The 18,179-nt window shown below is 36.3% G+C and overlaps 1 protein-coding gene across 2 annotated transcripts; it reads right to left on the bottom strand.

Annotated features, from left to right (window-relative positions):
- Positions 1–803: 803 nt before the first annotated feature.
- LOC103984747 (golgin candidate 5) lies at positions 804–18,093 on the bottom strand. 2 transcript variants are annotated; one of them, XM_065182328.1, is made up of 21 exons: positions 17,947–18,087; positions 17,560–17,774; positions 15,690–16,621; positions 14,071–14,127; positions 13,390–13,461; positions 12,364–12,438; positions 11,235–11,349; positions 10,318–10,379; positions 10,166–10,213; positions 8,105–8,389; positions 7,926–7,985; positions 7,745–7,828; positions 7,544–7,609; positions 7,078–7,176; positions 6,749–6,967; positions 5,700–5,787; positions 5,348–5,574; positions 4,447–4,506; positions 4,245–4,358; positions 1,165–1,239; positions 804–1,079 (listed from the first exon to the last, which is right to left on the bottom strand). In XM_065182328.1, the coding sequence occupies exons 2-21, from the start codon at positions 17,702–17,704 to the stop codon at positions 1,044–1,046; spliced, it is 2,919 nt and encodes a 972-aa protein (XP_065038400.1). In that variant the 5' UTR covers positions 17,705–17,774; positions 17,947–18,087; the 3' UTR covers positions 804–1,043. The 2 variants fall into 2 exon arrangements, with proteins under 2 accessions (XP_065038400.1, XP_009400583.2); XM_009402308.3 differs by lacking the exon at positions 14,071–14,127 and having other exon boundaries at positions 17,947–18,093.
- Between the last annotated feature and the right edge of the window lie 86 nt (positions 18,094–18,179).

Here is an 18,179-nt window from a genome sequence, read left to right as displayed (position 1 = left end):
TTCTTTGCCTAACACATTCATTACAGGAAAACAAAACTCCACCATTTCCACATGACTTGAGAGTGATCCATAGATCATCAATGTTAGATTCACACAACATGGGGGCTTTGAAAGGGTTGGAAGAACATGCCAACATCATCCAGTGTCCCAGTCCACAACTCTGGTTCAGATCTAAATTGAAGGGTGCAAGTGCTGCTGTTCATGCACTTTAAACAGTGAGGGTGTTGGAGTATATCCAGTGATATCAAAGTTGATTGATTACATACAAGCTTGCAAAGAAGACTTGAATTCTTCCACATCTTCCTGTGGTTATTCTGATGATTTAGTATATAAACTAGTACAAATGATGAGAAGTATAACACCACAACATATCATTAAATATATGCCATTGCTGAAAGATTCACATCTCTCTGTCTCTGTCTCTCTTTTCTCGCAGTCGCACTTTTAACCGCAGTAACTTTCTACCATTAGTTGCTTCAGCCCTTGCTTAAAAGCCTCTCCTCTCCTTCGCTTCGCATGACCAAGGAATGGAGGGTCCCTATATGGTCGCCCTCTCCCCGACCCCACTCTTCCTCCTCGGTCAAACCACAGAGACACTGCCCGCGTTCGACCTTTTTCTCATCTGTGTTCATGTACGTGCATGGATTTGGTGAGGTGCCCCACGCCATAATTCTTCCACCATGCACAAATGTAGGACTAGTCCTTACATGCGTTGAAAGTATTTACAGTAACACACTATCATGGAAGTAGCACTTTGGTCTATGATAAAATTCCATGAGTAAAAGAAATGTAGGCTATTTAACTAAAGCACCAAACATAACTTCATATTCTTTTCATTAAATACAACAAAGCATCTTACTAATGAATGAAGCCTTTAGAAATGCATGGCTACAGAAGCTTCCGGCCTGAATGCATTGCATATATATACCATTATGGCAAATACAAAAGAATAACCCATCAATAATTCTATTTAATCTTAGGAACAACACAAAATTATCAGTTTATACCATGACCCTCACAGAACAAGCATCTCTTTAGGACACCTAAGTTGCGCCAGCCGATGAAGTCATCACTTGAATCTGCATGGTACATGGACACATCACTTTTAGTGTTTCATTACACTATGATCAGCACAACAAATAATACTAAACAAATCAGATTTACCCTGTTCACAAGCAAATCTACTTGTTCTCGGTACATTTCCTTTAGGTCAATGATGTCAGCTCGGAGTTCCTCCAGCTGCAAAAGATTCAGGATGGAAGTTCTTTTTATAAAACAAAAGGGGTAAAAGAGATGGCATAAATTCTTTCTTTCCTGCGGTGAACCCATATAATTTACTGTGATCCTTAAGACTTCAGATAAGCTAAAAATATCTACCACATAAGACAACATTATTTAAGCTAGAAAAACTGTTACAGATCTACAGCTTTATTACAAAAACATAGTTAAATAAGTTTAAAAAAATGAAACAAGGTATTTTCTAACAATTATTGGGTAAAATTACGGAATAAAATTTTGAGAAGTATGATTACTTACATGTGCTCAACAAATAGTAGCTGAAACACATAATTTGACTAGGTTGAACGTAAGTCTCTTTCTGAAAATTAATAATTATTCCAACTAGAAGAAAACAATTAATTAGAACCTCACCCTTACATCAAACCCAACAAGGTCAACTACAGAGAAGCTCCCATTCAACAAGCTTGGAAGAATGTAGCTAGCGAATAATGTAGTGATCTATAAGTACCCTTAAAGCACCATAGCATCAGTGAATTTGTAGAGATTATATAAGGCCATCTATTTTCGGCAGGGCAAGCCTGCATGCTCAGTACTTATCAAAGAAAGAAGCATATATTATGCACTCGAGAAATCATGAATTACTTGTTCAAAATTTCCTGAAGTCAAACTAAATCATGATCAATTTCCAACGATAGAATAAAAAGGCACGAAATATTATGTGCTCAGAGAAAATATTTATCAGTCAGCATCTTGTTCTAACTTCCACTAAACCCTCAGCTTGGAAATTCTTTTGGAAAATAATTTGGTGGTGGATTCTCATAATGTAATATACTTTGTTTCTTATCTACTCTAAACAGTGTTAAGTGGCAAAACCATTTACCCCAGCTTTTGCACTACTACTGTATTTTGGATCTACGACAATACCCTTAAATGTCATAAGTTAGCTATGACCAATATCTTTTTTAAATGTCATAAACTACACTGATGGATTAATTTTTTAATTCATATAAAAAAGGAGCAATAATGGTGACAGCCAAAAGCCATTGCAAACAGAAAACCCAGTAGACAGAACAGCCTGAGGAAGGTGTGTATCAAAGAAAGTAGGCAATAAAAAAGCAAACCAATGAAGTTCGTGAAATAAAATTGATATGGGACCATTTTAATTTATTTTTATTGAATAAATATTATTATTTTAAGTACATTTTTGTAAATGTCATTAGTTATCAGATGAAGAAAAAGTGAGAGCCAAATGAAAAGGCAACATCTTTTATAATCCTACATCACTTACCAGATCACAACATCTTTTATAATCTTACATCACTTGCCAACATTTCTTAAAGAAAAAAAAGTGAAAGCCAAATGAAAAGGCAAATGAGATAAATCATAAGCTTGATTCTAAATTTCAAGAAAAAAATGAAAAAGAAAAGCCTCAGATCCTCCATCCCCACGAGGAAATTTCATCATTTGATTGAAGAATTTACATAAAGAGGATGTCTATCAATTAGACATCTTTTTTGTATCGTTATAACTAACTATGACTTTTTTTGTATCGTTCCAATTTTATCGGATGTCTCCGAAGAGACAACTATCACTTTACACTTGAATGTGATGACTCTTTTGATATTACTTCTAATTGTGCTATGCATAGGTTATATCTTTAACAGAAGATATGGATCTATTCGCGCAGCTGGATATGCACCATATCTAGCTAACCACCCTGGTGTAGCTGAAGGCTTGGCTTTAAAGCTTGTTGAACATGAAGGATGGCACAGTCCCATAGATTGAATGCTGCCAACCTTATAGCCATGCTTAATGGAGAAGCTCCAGTTTCTTGGATTCTTCATGCTATGATTTTCGACATCTGAGCTGTAGTTTCTAAACTTTTTGTTAATAGTTATTTTTATTTTAACAGATCTCTCAATGTTGATTCCCACAAAATTGCAGAGCATGGGAGAATCCAGCCAACTTATTTTTGAAGTCAAACATGAATTCTCCCCGGTCTTTTATGATTTGTTTTGTTTTAAAAAAAACAAATCTCAAATTATATATTCAAAAAAAGATGGAAGAAATGACTTAATTGCCTTGAAATAATTTTCTTAATTGTATTTTCTTTCTTATCTTTAGTTTTCTTTTTCTTCTTGTACTTTCGGAGTTTATCTACAAGGGGGAAGAATTATAACTAGGATCAGTGAATTAAAAAATGAGTCAATGAAATAATTCTTCCTTTTGACTTGTAGTTCTTGCAAAGATTTCCTAGTGAAGCCAGAATCATGGATATTTGGTGATTCCGCAAGAAATAATTCCTTTTTAAAGATGACTAGCTCCTCTGAAGAGTCTGAACCCTTTTCAAATTGCCCATGTGTATGATAATGAAATTACACCATGCCAGATTTTGCCTACTTTTGTTTTTCAAGCCACTCTTCACAAGATTCAAGGATTCTTTTCCACAGGATATGAGACATGAAGTTAAGACAGACAATGTGTCACTCTAATACTTGATCTCATAGGTGTTCTCCTAAGCATTATGTGTTGCTACCTGACCCACAGTCAAAAAAATATTTGCAGCAGTCATATGGGTAACATCACAATATAGGTTTTTGATATTTCCAATAAAGAAATTAAGTAGCCACTCATGCTTCAGATCAAGACATCACGATCATACAACCAACTACCAAGACAACTGATATGGATTTTTCTTCCCTCAAACCTTTGAGAAAATTATTTTTACTAACCCACTAAAAATTTTGAATTCATCTTCCACCAAAGATCCCATCACTCTGAAGAAACATATATACTCTCAATCTAAATATATTGGTGTCTTCTCAAAACTCTTTGGGCTAATAAATTAAGGGATAGAAACTTGCTTGGAAGAAGTATGATATAGAACTTTTGACGAAAATGAACATGTTGGAGTTGAGAAAACATAACTTAAAGTTAACTGATCTGCAGTGCCTGAAAAGCAATTTTGTGAATGAAACTTTGAAGCAGGGGTTAAACATTAGTACCTCTTCATCACGTTCACCCATAAGTTCCAGTGCTGATGAGTGCCTGCGCCTTAAGGCTTCCAGCTCTGCCCGTAACCCAGGTAAAACTGCTGCTTCTGCTTGCAGCTTATCACACTGCTTATGACAATATCATATTGTTATCATGAATAATTCAGTACAGAAGCCAATTAAAAACCAATTACAGAACTGTATGGGAGTTAACCTGCTCTGTCATTTTGACCAGTTCCTCTGCAAGAGAATCCCGAATAGATTCCAGTGAAGCCTACAAGAAAAATGATCTACCAGTCAGAATTTAAAAATATCAAGGAAAAAATTATAAAGAAGCAAATTATGTGGGTTCCACCAAGACAAATGGAGGAATTCGAAAAGGTTGTAACATATATAAGGAATAAAAAACTAAAAGCTTATACATTCGTATTCCAGGTATGCAAAAGCCAGAATCGGAAAGACATAATAGACAACGACTGCACTGCACCATCTAATATCAACAAAAAAGGAGATTGAAAAGAAGGATGAGCATATCAAACATTAATTGGAATTCATTAGTATGTGACCATTGGCCATTGATCATGTGCCACCCTCATCTTATACTCCGAATCACCCTTATAGGATCACTCCAGGGAATGTTTAAATTGTCAAGCCACTGCATTCACACTGCTTTCATCACCCTCACTTCTGCTTCAGTGGAACCTGCTAATAGAGGTGCTACTCTGGATGTTTCCCCAAGGTACAACTGTACATCCCACCACAATCTCTCAGCCCAAATTAATGTATTTGATCTGAGTTTGCACCAAGATGTAGGTGAAGCAATGAAACCAAATATCACGTTAGCAAATTATCTTGTAAGACTTTGAGGATTGCAAAGTTGCAACTTCATTAAGCAGCTTCTCACTCAAACTGGAAGGCATAGACACTTCATCCTTCAGAGGAAACATGTTTGACATTAGCAAGTTTCCCAAATGAAGGATAACTATGACCTGGACTAGGATATTCTATAAAAGATCCTAATCAATCCAACAGATAACCCGTACACTTCTATTCACAGATTAAGATAATCAATGATCTTTGCATGTGTGACCAACATAAAGATAGATTTTCCATACCAAACGTGACATATATGATGCAAGTTCACCATCCTTTTGACGAAGCGCTGCTTCATATGCACTCTGTGTCATGCTCTTCAAAAAATATGGAGAAACTGTTGCTTCCCCAGATGCTCTCCTCTCCAAGTAAAAGTTATCAGACGAGTCTAAAGATGCTTGCAAGAAAATGCTCTCTTCGATGCTACTCAAACTGCCAGCACTCGAAAGCTTCCTAGTAGGTAGATTTTCTGCAAAGCATAAAGGAATAAGAATGATGAGAACACAGTTAAAGAAGCCGTTTCACTACGATAAAGAAACTTAACAGAGACAATATAACACCATTTGCCCAAAGAAAAATGTTCAGCGGGCTTACTGGTTTGATCTTGATCTGCAATTGGGGGAGTTTCACGAGCAAGAGTTTTTTCCAATTCTGCTTTGGCAGTTCTTACCCTTTCAAGCTCCTGAATAGCCAAAGTCCAAAAACATAAATCAATCAAAAATCAAGATTCCAGGTTTGCTGGCACCATCAAATACCCAACTAGCAATCTTTAGTCTTTACCATGATAAGAAACATTTTTAACCTCTTTAGCTTAGTGCAGAGTGGAGACTTCCAGTCATGGTAATTGGTATAATCAGCTAAATTTAAAAAAGTTCTAACAAAAGTGAGTTTATCAATATTGAAGTATATCTGTGATGTATGACACTGGTGATTTGAAATAAACTTATAAAGGAAGGTTCAAATAGGTAAGCAATAATCTGGACAAGTTATAGTAGATTAGTAGCTGAGATGGCATGGTGTATATGACAACATTATTACGAGAGACTTTGTAACACAGATGCTAACAACCTTGGAAAAGAATATGAAAAAAAATACAGATGCTAACAACCTTCAATTGATACATCAATTACCTACGCTGTCGCAAGTACAAACACTTGTCCCATACAAGTATGAAATAATCTGAATGGGGAAAAATGGTAAATCTTCTGGAAACAAAAAATGACTTGACTGAAAACAGCAATTATAAACATTAGATAGAAACACACATATATAATGCTCGACAAACACTGGGGTTTCTTTTCACTCCATTAAGAAATCTGCCACCATAATTTATGATAATGCAAAAAGTAAAGTATGCCAATCAAGAAATAAGCTATTTACGACAAATGCTCAAAGCATAAATGAAAAGCAGTAAGTACTTAACAAAAGAGACAGAATAAAGATCACAGCATATTTATTAGTAAAGAGATGCGCACACAGAGAAACTAAAAGAGTTTTTGGTGTTTTTGGCAATACTAGTCATGCGAGAATATATTGGATACACAATCGTTTAAAAATATCATTTGTTGATTTTCAAATAACTTGAAGTTTATTTAATTGGAAAATAAAGCAAATGTATGACAAAAGACTGCTACTCAAGGTACCTTCTCTAAAAGTTCTCTGTGAATCATTTCATCTTGTAACTCCTTTTTATGTTTACTCCTAATCTCCTTGATTTCATCTTCAAGCTGCTTGGCCCGACCCTCTTGTGTAGCAGCTTCCTCCATTGCTGCTAGATATTCTTGTCTGCTTTCAGATGCTCTCTGCCTTTCCTTTTCAAGTGATCTGCTTAGTTGTGTTTGCTCTGCTCTGATACATGAAATCTAAATAGTCCACTATTAAAAAGCTATTATCTACTTATGGATGAATTGTTTGAAAAAGCAAGTGTAGTTGTAAAGAACTGAATGTCGTAGAACAATAATATCAGGAAAACCTGAGTTTCAAGAACAGTAATTCGTGATAGACTTTGTGACAGACGCTCATTCAGTGATCGCTCTTTTTCCTCTGCAGCAGCCGCTTTGGCTTCTGCCTCCTGTCAATTAAACTAGTAAATGTCAGAAACATTGCTGCTGGATGTCTGTGATGCAAGTGATATTTCCTGGATCTAGAAAACCAAACGATTGGGTCTTGTTCAATTACTAATAGATGTCTAAAAAGTTCCTCAATATAGTCAACTATTTGAAAGGTCCAATCTTTACTGTGACGCATGGGACTTGAAAGAAACCTTACACTACTACTATTAGGTCTTCACATAGTTCTTAAACTTGTTCTCACAGGCCCAAACTTAGCATACTCAAAATCTGCTGTTTTGTTACTCTATGCCTAATCTACACAATTTTCTCGATGCATGTACAGGAAGTCATAAATCAAAAACTAAAATATCATCTTTTAAAGACAACCTGCAAGCGGGAGTTCAGGGCTCTTTCTACAACAAGCCAGCCTTCCTCTCTTCTACCAGATGTCTCCTGTTCAAATTAAAATTAACAAAAATTAGAAAAGTCCGACCACAGAAATGTAAATCTCAACAGAAAGCATTCCTACATTATGTCTATCATGCAAAATAAAAATACCCCCAGGGCAAGCAAGCAAAAATACATAACCTGCATTGCCTCAATCTGCCTCAGAAGTGGCCGAGTTGACTCAGGAACTTGTGTGATCAGCTCTGTGTAGCGTAGTTCACTTGCCTGGAGATGGCAAAAAGTGAAAACCAATCTCAAATCCAGAATAACAACTAATAAGAGGGTGTGAGAAACCACAAGGATATGATGACACATAACATACTTGATAGCGTTTCTGAAGATCATCAATATCCCTTCGCAGCATTTCTTCTCTAAAGACCGCCTGTAATATTTGAAACATGAATATTGGAAATGAAGAAAAATAGAACAACTACAGAGAAAACAAAAGACTACGTATGAAAATAGATCAGGCCTTTACAAATATCCACAATTAACAAGAACCTGTTGCTCTGTTCTAGTCAGACTCTGCCTCAACTCCTCGAGTGTCTGAACCAACATAGCTTCACGTTCACCAGCTTCCTTCAGGCGACTCTCAAGTTCAACTCTAGCTTCATTATTAGCTCGTGCCTCTGCCAAAGCTTCAGCCTCCTTGGCTGCATTAAGTGCATTGGTATAAAATTCCTTCTGAGCAGCAAGTTCTGATTGATTTCTTTCTATGGTTTCCTGCAGCAACTTTTCAGTTGCCGCCTTGTCTCTTTTTATACTTTCTACTTTTGTCTCCTCAACCTAGAACATACAAGGCAATTAGTCAAAAAATGTTTGTGTGACATTAGTCAGGAGAGCAATTATGACAACTCTCAAAAACTTTCCAGTTGCTGGTTTAACAAGCACTTTTCAGATAACAAAGGAAATATCAATAGCAGGTTTCAGATTTCTTTCAAGCAAGCTGAAAATGAACTTAGAAAGGATTTCATAGTCAAAAACATATTTTCAAGAATTGATAATTTGCTGGTTTAACAAGCACTTTTCAGATAACAAAGGAAATATCAATAGCAGGTTTCAGATTTCTTACAAGCAAGCTAAAAATGAACTTAGAAAGGATTTCATAGTCAAAAACCTATTTTCAAGAATTGATAACCACATACTAAAAGTTTTTAAATTTCAGATAGTGGCTTTTCGGAATATGATAGTCAACGGATATGTGGTAGAGCAAGATCATGTTTACATGTGATATACATAATTATTGGATGTAGATAGGGAATCATTGTTTGTTTGATTAAACAGCAGATAGGAAAGTGGATGACCAGAAAAAGGGAATAAGATTGATATCAGCAATATCATTCTCATCATGTTTAGTTAAGATAGCATCCACAAATATAATTATAAAACTCTGGCAATGTCCAATTAGTTTTTTAGGCCACAAATGTTTTATACTTTAGATACATGAACATAATACATAAGGCTTCAAGTTTTAATAAATTGAGGAACATTGCATCAATCTCAGACAAGTTTAATGCTTGAGCCTATCTAGATTCTCATCTAGGTTCTAGATAGAAGTTCTCATCGCATGAGCCTAAAGTTGGCTCTACCAGTCAATCTCATTAATAACCTTATTGTGTATTCCTTGCTAAATTCTTATGCATTTAAAGCACTATTACTGAAAACTTTAAAAAAGGTGTTTTTGATTTCTTTATACAAAATAAGCCCACGAGCATTAATATATGTATTATTATTGGCAAGCATGAGTTCCTGAGATTTGGTTTTACCAAAAGTTAAAATGATGCCCTCTATGCTCAAGTACAAACATCCATGCTTCATATTATTTCATTAGCAGTTTAATTGTTGTTTTAGAAGTCCAAATCAAACTCTAGGTTGTACAGAAATATAAGAAAACAGAGAGGGATAGCAAAGATATTGGTTCAATACTCTCTTTCCTTTTAAAGACTTCTAGTTCCAGTTAACAAGGTGGTTGATTGGAGCAAATATTTAAATCTCAGTCCAATACCTGTATAGTCCTTGGTTGGACTGGTAATCTTACTGGCCCATACAACTGACAATATCTGTTAGCACCTGAGCAGTTTACATAATTTTACTTGGACTTGAGTCTATAATTTTACATAAAATGTCTGAGGATATTTCAAGAAATTTAAGTCAAGAGAAGAGGGAGTCGGTTTGCAAAGTGTCCAAATTAAACTTCTTATGGATGCCAATTGGAAACTGTTGCTACTAGTTAGTTAATGAGGGCATAAATCTTATTAATGATTATGTATGAGGAAATGAAAAAAGGAATAAAAGAAAGAAATATAAACCTCTTGAAGAACAAACAAAAATATAGATGTCCAAAAGTTGTTATCAATTTTTAAAATTAGAAATAAGAAAGCGATGCATGTAGGGACTGTCCCACTCAATCAATTTTTAAAAACAGAAATAAGAAAGAACCACATGTAGAGACTGTCCAACTCAGTCTATCACAGAAGAGTACCTGGTTATATTCACCTTGTGCCCATGCAGAAGGTTTTAAGTTCTACCAGATAAAAGAATGAGTAAAATCTGTTGAATTACCTGAAGCTTTGAGTTGAGTCTTTGTTTTTCTTCTTCAAGCTCCCGAATCTGGCTTCAAAAAGAGAAAACTGCAACATTGCTAAGATATTTCTTGCAAGCATAAAGAGTAATGAACAGTATGATATGACAAAATCAAATGACTGAGTCCATGCCTGTGCCCTTAGCTTTCTGATAGTTGCTTCTTGAGCAGCCTGCTTTTTCGACAGCTCTTCACCTGTTCCAATAATTACAAGGCATGCAAACAATTAATAAACCTTTGCAGGAATAGATAATTAAAGGCTACACCATGACCAAATAATAAGTTAATTTCTGAGACGAGATGACAGTAACATCTTGTGGAAAGATTTTTACAGAAAGAATTTTACAGATAAATGAGTGGTCTTAACTGTGACTCCATTACAGTGCAGTAAGGTCAACTGCTTGAGTACAAAATTTTGTATGGCGAGAAGCAATCGAGAAGACAAATATTGCAGCTTAGTACATACGGAGCCTTCGGCTCAATTAATTAATCTACATAATTTTTGGAAAGCCAACTGTTATCTCAAAGACTCAAACCTTATTGGAAAGATATTATAAACGCACAAATCACAACCATGCAACATGAAGATGACTTTTTTGTAAAATCTTCAGACTTCAATTGCCAGTCAAAAGTATACCTATGAAAGGTTGTTGTGCGAAAACCTCAAAACTTGGGTAAGTAGTAGAGCCATTGAGCAAGATTTATACTAATATGACAGAAAAAAAAAAAAATTTGACAACTAAGTATCCTCTTAATCATGGATTAAAATCGATGGTACTGGACAGGTATGGGTCTGGTGCGATCTGGTGTACCTACAGATGGTAGGGAGAAGGACAGGAGGATGCGGAGGGTGTTGGAGGAAGAGAAGGAAGAATACCCAGGCCAAGACAGCATTCGTTGTGAGACGAACAGGTCGGCAAATGTTATCCAAATAACTAGTGCATAAATATCACAAGTTCACAATGATGATTACAATGAATCAAAACAGGATCTATTGCAAGTCTACTAAATTGCAGAAGTAGAAAGCAAACAGATCTAGCTATGGCATACCTTCAGCCATAACTTGACTAATAATCTCATCTTTTTCTTTCAAAAGAGCAGCTGCATCATTTTTTTTGCTTTGTTCTCTCCTCAATGTATCCCTTTCTCTGGTGAGAGCATAAACCTGCAACAAAATTTTATCATCATTATGCCATAAAATTTGGTTGCATGATATAGAACTGGAAATTTTTATCTTAGGGAAAGGCAAATGAAATAAGTAAAAGAAAAGGAAGATAAAAAGGGAAAAGGAGGGGAAAGAAGGTAAAATTTGAGAACATATCAAAGGTCTCAAAGAAACCTCAATAAAATCATCAAAAGGGCCCTATGAATACAAGATATTATCAAGGGAAACCACTGGATAGCACCCTTGAAGGGTATCTCTAGGATCACGAATGACCTCCTGACTTGGCTGCAGCCTTCTCTTAGTCTACCTTCACCATTTTCTCCAATCTGAACCTCTCCCTCTTTCTCCGTTGTTCTCTCTCCTCTTTTTCCTCTTCTTTTCCTTCCTCTTCCTTTATCCTTTTCTATTTGAACCTGGAAAAATCGGCTGGAATCTGCTGATTCATTCAAGATCCAGTTGGTCAATGCTGAATTCCAGCCTTTTTCCAGTCAATTTGACAAAATAACCGAGAAATTGGGACCAATTGAATCAATCCCAGAGAACCAATTTTGATACATCATTCAACTTCCATCCAACTCCACCTATTACTATTTACTAGACATCATTTGATGACCATGATATTATCCTGTACTGGTTCTTCTTCACACGTATCTTCAGAAGAGAGTCTAAAGTGATATAAGCTTTGATCTGTTATAATAGAAATGATTAACAGGTGGTTGTAATCAATGCACATACAAGGAAGCAGAGTCAAAGAGTGAACAACATTCAAATATCAGAGAAATGGCATTTCATATGCCTCCATCCAAAAGCTGCACAAAGGAAATAAAGGCAAGATTTTCAAAAGGTGAAACCTGCCAAATGAAAATCAATAAAAGCCAAAAGCTATAAAGCCTAAATCAATCAAAGACAAAAAAAATTACTGGTTTATATAAGAGAATGAGAGAGAGGGAGAGAGAGAGAAAGAGAATATGATTTTTTTTTCTATAAAAAGTGAAAAGTGTGAGTCATCTGCACCTTTCTTTCAAGAGATGACACTTTTTGGTGGTATTCCTCTCGTAGGGCATCTATTTCTGCTTCTGATGACTTCCTCTGTAATTAAGTAAATAAGCAATTCAGAATCAAACACCATTTTAAGAAAATAAGCAACAATCATAGTCTTGAAATGTTATAAAGATAACACTATCAACAATGAGAAAGTAAATAAAGACCACAAGTAAGACTGCCATGTTGCCAGAGAGTTAATGAGATGTGATGCCAGTTTAACGTATTAACATATGACCAAGCCATTTTCTGACCTATGTTGGTTGACTGACACAACCAGCACAATACGCACAATATAGAATCCTATTGTACCAGTTTTGATGTGTCCTAGTGCCACAGCATGACAATCCTTGCTCATAAACCCTTCATCAGGATCCAAATTGTCAGATATTCCTCAAATATGAAACAATAACTAATCCTTTAAGAACATATTAAAACTTATTTAATCACATAACTGAAGTTGAACTACATTGCACTTGGAGCCTAGAGGAACAACTTACCTCAGATAATTATAATTTATATACTGTATTTACTGATTACCAACTATTATGTGTTTGGTGCTATTATAGGTAAAAAAGAAAATATCCTCAATATATAGGAATAGACAAATCTAGTGGGTTTAGGATTACCGGGTATCAGTTTTGTTCAGTCCTTTGGTCAACAATTATAACTAGTAATAGTAAATGCATGAAGATAATTTCACAGATCTAACTGATAGTTGTAATGCTCTTAATAAAACTCAATTGTGAAAAAGATCCATGTAGCCAACCCCAAAATAGTTGGTTAACAAGACAAAGAATTACATCCAAGCAACATGTGAAAGACTAGGAGAAGATGAAGGCATGATGTCTGTATGAAAACTCATGGCATGTTTCTTAATCATAGTGGTAAAATGGTACATCAACAAACAAAAAATGACAACTTTCTTCAGGCGTCTTTAAAGAAAATATGCTTTGTTCGCTAAGAAAGAAGAATATTGGCGGCTAGATCCATACCTACCTTTAAATCCTCAATAATAGATTTTAACTGTTCGTTCTCATTCATCAATTTAGAAATTTCATCAGCTTTAACCTGCAAAAACATGAAAACACAAATGTCACAACACATTGTAAAGAAGCAAGAAACTACTATAGCACTATGACTATCTGTCTAGTGTAACATTGTTAAAAGAGTGCTAGATTTCAGTTACAAGATGCCCCAAAGTTATTTGTCGACTATATTATTATTGAAAGCAAGGTTCAAAAAACCAGTCAGACCAGTACATACCGACCAGTAGTTACTGGTCCAACTTAGGAACCAGCATTTGGACCTAGTGATTTCGCTCCATCCAGTTCTCAACTGGTTCTTTCAAATTTCTTAATTTTTTTTAAACTGGAGACCTGCTGTTGACCATCGTTTTGGCATATGCATAACCTGTGCAAACGAGTTCTAAACCTGCATAACCTGTAAGTTCTCAGCCAAAACTGGTTATGCAGATCAACTACAAAGACCGGGTATCTCAAAGACCAGGTTATGCAGGTTTAGAACTGGTTTGCACAGGTTTTGGCATACTGTAGGTTACGCAGGCCAAGTGAAAAATGCAGGTTTTGGTATACTGTAGGTTCACTTTTAGAACGTGCTAAGTGTTGGTACATCAATAATACCAGAACCATACCAGTTTGACTGGTGACAGGTACATACCAGACACAGTCTCGATCCAAAACTTGAAACATTGGAAGAAATAGTGTCAGAGCTAAGCTGCAAAATGCTTCAAAGCCATTATTCATGATAATATATAGGTGCTCAAAAAGGAGATTCATAGATAATAAGAACAATGCTGTGTGATGTAGCAGCAGCATCCCTTGAATATAAGCATGGATGCATTGCTTCCCCTTTCTTTTCTTTTTTTTTTCCATCTGTGGACATCACAAATTCTTATTTTTATTGTATAAGACCAAAAAAATAACAAGTAGTTGCCATTATTGATCCTCAAATCTAATACATGCATAGAAGCATGGAAGCTTGGAGCAAGTGCTAGTACTTTTTCCAAAGGGAGAGTATAACTTGGGTAACAAGGATGCGAGTCATACAATGACCTCTCTCCTTGTTGGGGTAAGGATGCATATATGGGTTCTTCACAACCCAGCATTTGGTGTGAGACTTGTGCAATTAGGCCTCTCTTTTTGAGAGATTAACCACTTCTTTGTCCAACTATACTAATTCAATATTCTCTGGTTGTTGGGGTATCGGCAAAAATGGTCACAAATAAAAGGCTCCACACACTTACACTTGAAACTACCATTATACTGTTTAGTGACAGCATTAAAATTGACCAGAAGAATGAATTTCACGATTTGGCTTTGTGCATCCAATTATCTCACTAAAACTAACCCTCTAAACTTATGGCAAGGGTCTTGGGCCAGGATTTTCGAACGACACCACAAATACAAGAACAGGATAAAATTACTGTTAATAACAACGTATAGGAATATATAATTTGACATTCAGATGGAGTACTAGATTTAGTTGAAACTTGAAACCAGAATGAAGGATGTTTACTCTTGCTAACTTAGAGAATAACTTTGAAAAAAGGATATTACTTCCAGGTGGCACTAATGGACTCTAATCAGTTGATAAACAAGAGAGAGGGCTACTGAATGGACAGTCATTGAAGACAAAGTGCTCTTTGATAGGATGAAAGGTATAGCTAGCTATTTCTTGATATAACTAAAAGTGACCCAAGTCTAGTAAAATGTTCATTATCCATTGTATAGGACAAATTAGCAAGCTTGTAAAGATAATATTCTTTTTTCAAGTTTGAATGAGTATTTATTCTCTTGGATTTGTATATAACTGAAACTAAACTCAAAGCCTTTTCTCATCAATATGTGGTTGGTCATACACTTAGACCAAGTAGAACATTTTCCACTGTGCTCAAAGTCTTCTGTACAACTGAAGCGAGAAGAAAAGAAACAGAGAAAATAACCTCATAAAAACAAAAGAAGTTTAAAGACAATAGCATTTGGCTTTCCTAGTAGCAGGCTTCAGATCCTGTCCAGGACGATGAACAGCATTTGATGGATAATAAGCTACAACCAGCAAATTTGGCGGAACTCGGATTTGGATAAGGACAAATGCAAAAGATTCATGGAAACCTACACATTTTCCAATCTTCACAGAATCTTATCTTTAAATGTCCACAACTTTTTTATGTATCGACCATAGAGTGACATACAAAACTAAATAAGGTACAACCGTACAGAGAAAATTTATAGTGCTTGCCAATTGTCATGCACTAAATTATTTAAAACATGAATTACCTGGGCTTGTCTAGCAGCACCTTGTAATGCAGCTTCCATCATTTTCATTTCTTGTTTCACCTTCTCCACTTCAGCAAAAGAATTCACTGAATTTGGCACATTGTTTGATACAGCATTGTCATTCTCAGCTTCAACAAGCATTGCCTCGGAGCTTAATTTCGCTGACTTCAGAGATGCATCATCATCATGCGATACTGATTCAGAAGCTTCATTTTGATCCTGCTCGTTGCCAATTGGTTTTGGAACATTATTGTCAGAAAATTCATTGGGATGATCATGCTTCATGATACCAACAGGAATTATTGCAACAGAAGCCTCTTTTTCAAGGCTTTCTCGGACACTAACTACAACATTAGAATGTTTAGGAGATCCTTTATCAACAAGCTGCTCAGCTTCTGTCTCATTTTTGACATGGCTTCCTTGTGAATCGCTTGCATGCTGCAACCCTTCAGGTGCATGGAAAACACTATTGACATTAGGTTCCACACTCTCTGCAATCTGCAACTGGGAATCTCCTGGTTGTGAGTTATTACTTGCATCTCCATCTGCATCTACCTTATGTTGGAATACAGGAGGTAAATCTGCTTCTTCCTTGCTTCCAGACAATGAAGTCTCTGTTTCATCTTGTGAATGACTTGATCCAACAACAGCGCTGATCTCATCGAGTTCTCCAGGTTCATTGGCAATGATGCTAGCATTATTAGAATCAGTGTCATCAACCTTACTTGTGGAATCTTCAATTCCCTTGTCAGAAAGAGCAGTTGTTTCAGCTGATGGAATTTTTTCAGATTCTTCAGCTGATGGAGGGTGTTCCAAAGATTCTTCTTTTACTGATGCTTTGGAAGGTCCTTCCTCTCCTTTATTCCCCATAAAAGCCATCACAGGTTCAAAAATCCCTTTACCATCTGATGCTGATGTCCATTTTGCAGAACCTGGCATAAGCATTATATTCAAATTTCAACAACATCTAAAGATGGAAAAGTTATAAAAGAAAAGGAGAAGCAAAATCATAAAGAATTAGATAGAAATATAGAATAAGTTAAATACCCTGATATCAAGGACACTAAGTCCTACATATTCCAAAATGAATGGTAATGAGATATAATTCCACAACCAATCTGGTGGAATTATATCAAACATTGATTATGTGACACCACAGTTTAGTTCATAATGGACGTGGGAGAATGGATGTCATTGTATATAGAACTGGTTGGGCCACAAACCAAGCCTAGTCGGGGCCAACAGATTACATAAATCAAAAGAGAATGTCACAAATGAACAGATACATATAGAAGATGAAAGGTGTTTTCTCCTCTTCTGAATTTTACATTATTTTCCTCATACCTGCATGAATATCCAACAGGTAATGCAAGAGGACTGGACTAGCATCGTGTCTCCTAGAGTTAATGACACATCCTTAGTAAAGCCAACTTTGTCAGATGCCGACATTGATTGCAAAACACACATCTTCAAGAACAAAAAGAAAGAATATTCTAGTTGAAGATATTACCAAGTAAAGCATCGAGCATAAGAATCTTTCATGTTGAGCACCTAAAATGTGTAACCATCACTGACATCTAGATTTTTCAAAATTCAAGCTTTGTTGTTTGTGGACATCTATGATTATCATTGCAATCCATCCATAACGCTCCCACCCACACTGGTATGCGATACCATATGTGCTACATGAGCTTGTTAAAATACATCAATCTTTCAGAACTCCAATGACTGGGACTATAATTTTGGCACGATCGATACCTTATGAGTTTGAGATTAGTTCACCAACATGGATCAGCCAACATGATGAAGCAATTATCACATGCACGAACAAAATAACATAAAAAACAAACAAAAATTGGAAAGTCGTTACCTTCATCACCAGAATCGTGTTTCTCGTCCAATCCGAGAGCACTATCGAAGTTCTTCTCGATGTTCTTGACGCTCTCGCTCAGTTTGGACACGGCCCCGGCCAGATCCGGGAAGCCGCCCAAAGACACCTTCCCCAACCACGCCATTCTGCGCTAGCTAACTACAAATCCCTTCCTACCTGGGCTCCAAATTCCAAGCTTTCATTTATCTATCCCACTGCAAGAAAATTTTGACCTAGTTAAATTCGCATTAAGCGAATCAAGATTCTTTTCCACAGTCCGTGGTAGCACGCATCAAGATCCAATTGATTCCAACGAAATCGAGAGGAACCGGATCATCCAATAACAAAACGAACCCAGAAAAACTTTCAGATCGAGAGAGGGCAAACCTCGATGTGAAGCGGAGCTCGAGAATGGAAGGGGGGCACGATCGGCAGACGGGAGATCGAATCCGGTGGTTGCGTTCGATAAATCCTGCGATGGCGATCTGGCGATTGGTCGATTAGGTGCGGGGCGAGAGAGAGAGAGAGAGACAGGGGGTTTGAGATTTGGGAATCGCCGATGGCACCACCGACGGGTCGGATGAGACTGAAAAGAAACCCGTTATTGCTTGTGGTGGGTC

The sequence above is a fragment of the Musa acuminata genome, chromosome BXJ1-5 (genome assembly GCF_036884655.1).
Source record: "Musa acuminata AAA Group cultivar baxijiao chromosome BXJ1-5, Cavendish_Baxijiao_AAA, whole genome shotgun sequence".
Classification (NCBI taxonomy): domain Eukaryota; kingdom Viridiplantae; phylum Streptophyta; class Magnoliopsida; order Zingiberales; family Musaceae; genus Musa; species Musa acuminata.
The sequence above is the reverse complement of the archived record's forward strand: the minus strand, read 5'-3'. Positions and strand labels throughout refer to the sequence as shown.

Coding starts and splice junctions, on each gene's coding strand:
- LOC103984747 (XM_065182328.1), bottom strand. CDS start 17,704: ATGGCGTGGTTGGGGAAGGTGTCTTTGGGCGGCTTCCCGGATCTGGCC. Junction 6,968..7,077: donor TTACTGTTCTTGAAACTCAG/GTTTTCCTGATA, acceptor TGGACTATTTAG/ATTTCATGTATCAGAGCAGA. Junction 5,788..6,748: donor ACAGAGAACTTTTAGAGAAG/GTACCTTGAGTA, acceptor TTGGCTATTCAG/GAGCTTGAAAGGGTAAGAAC.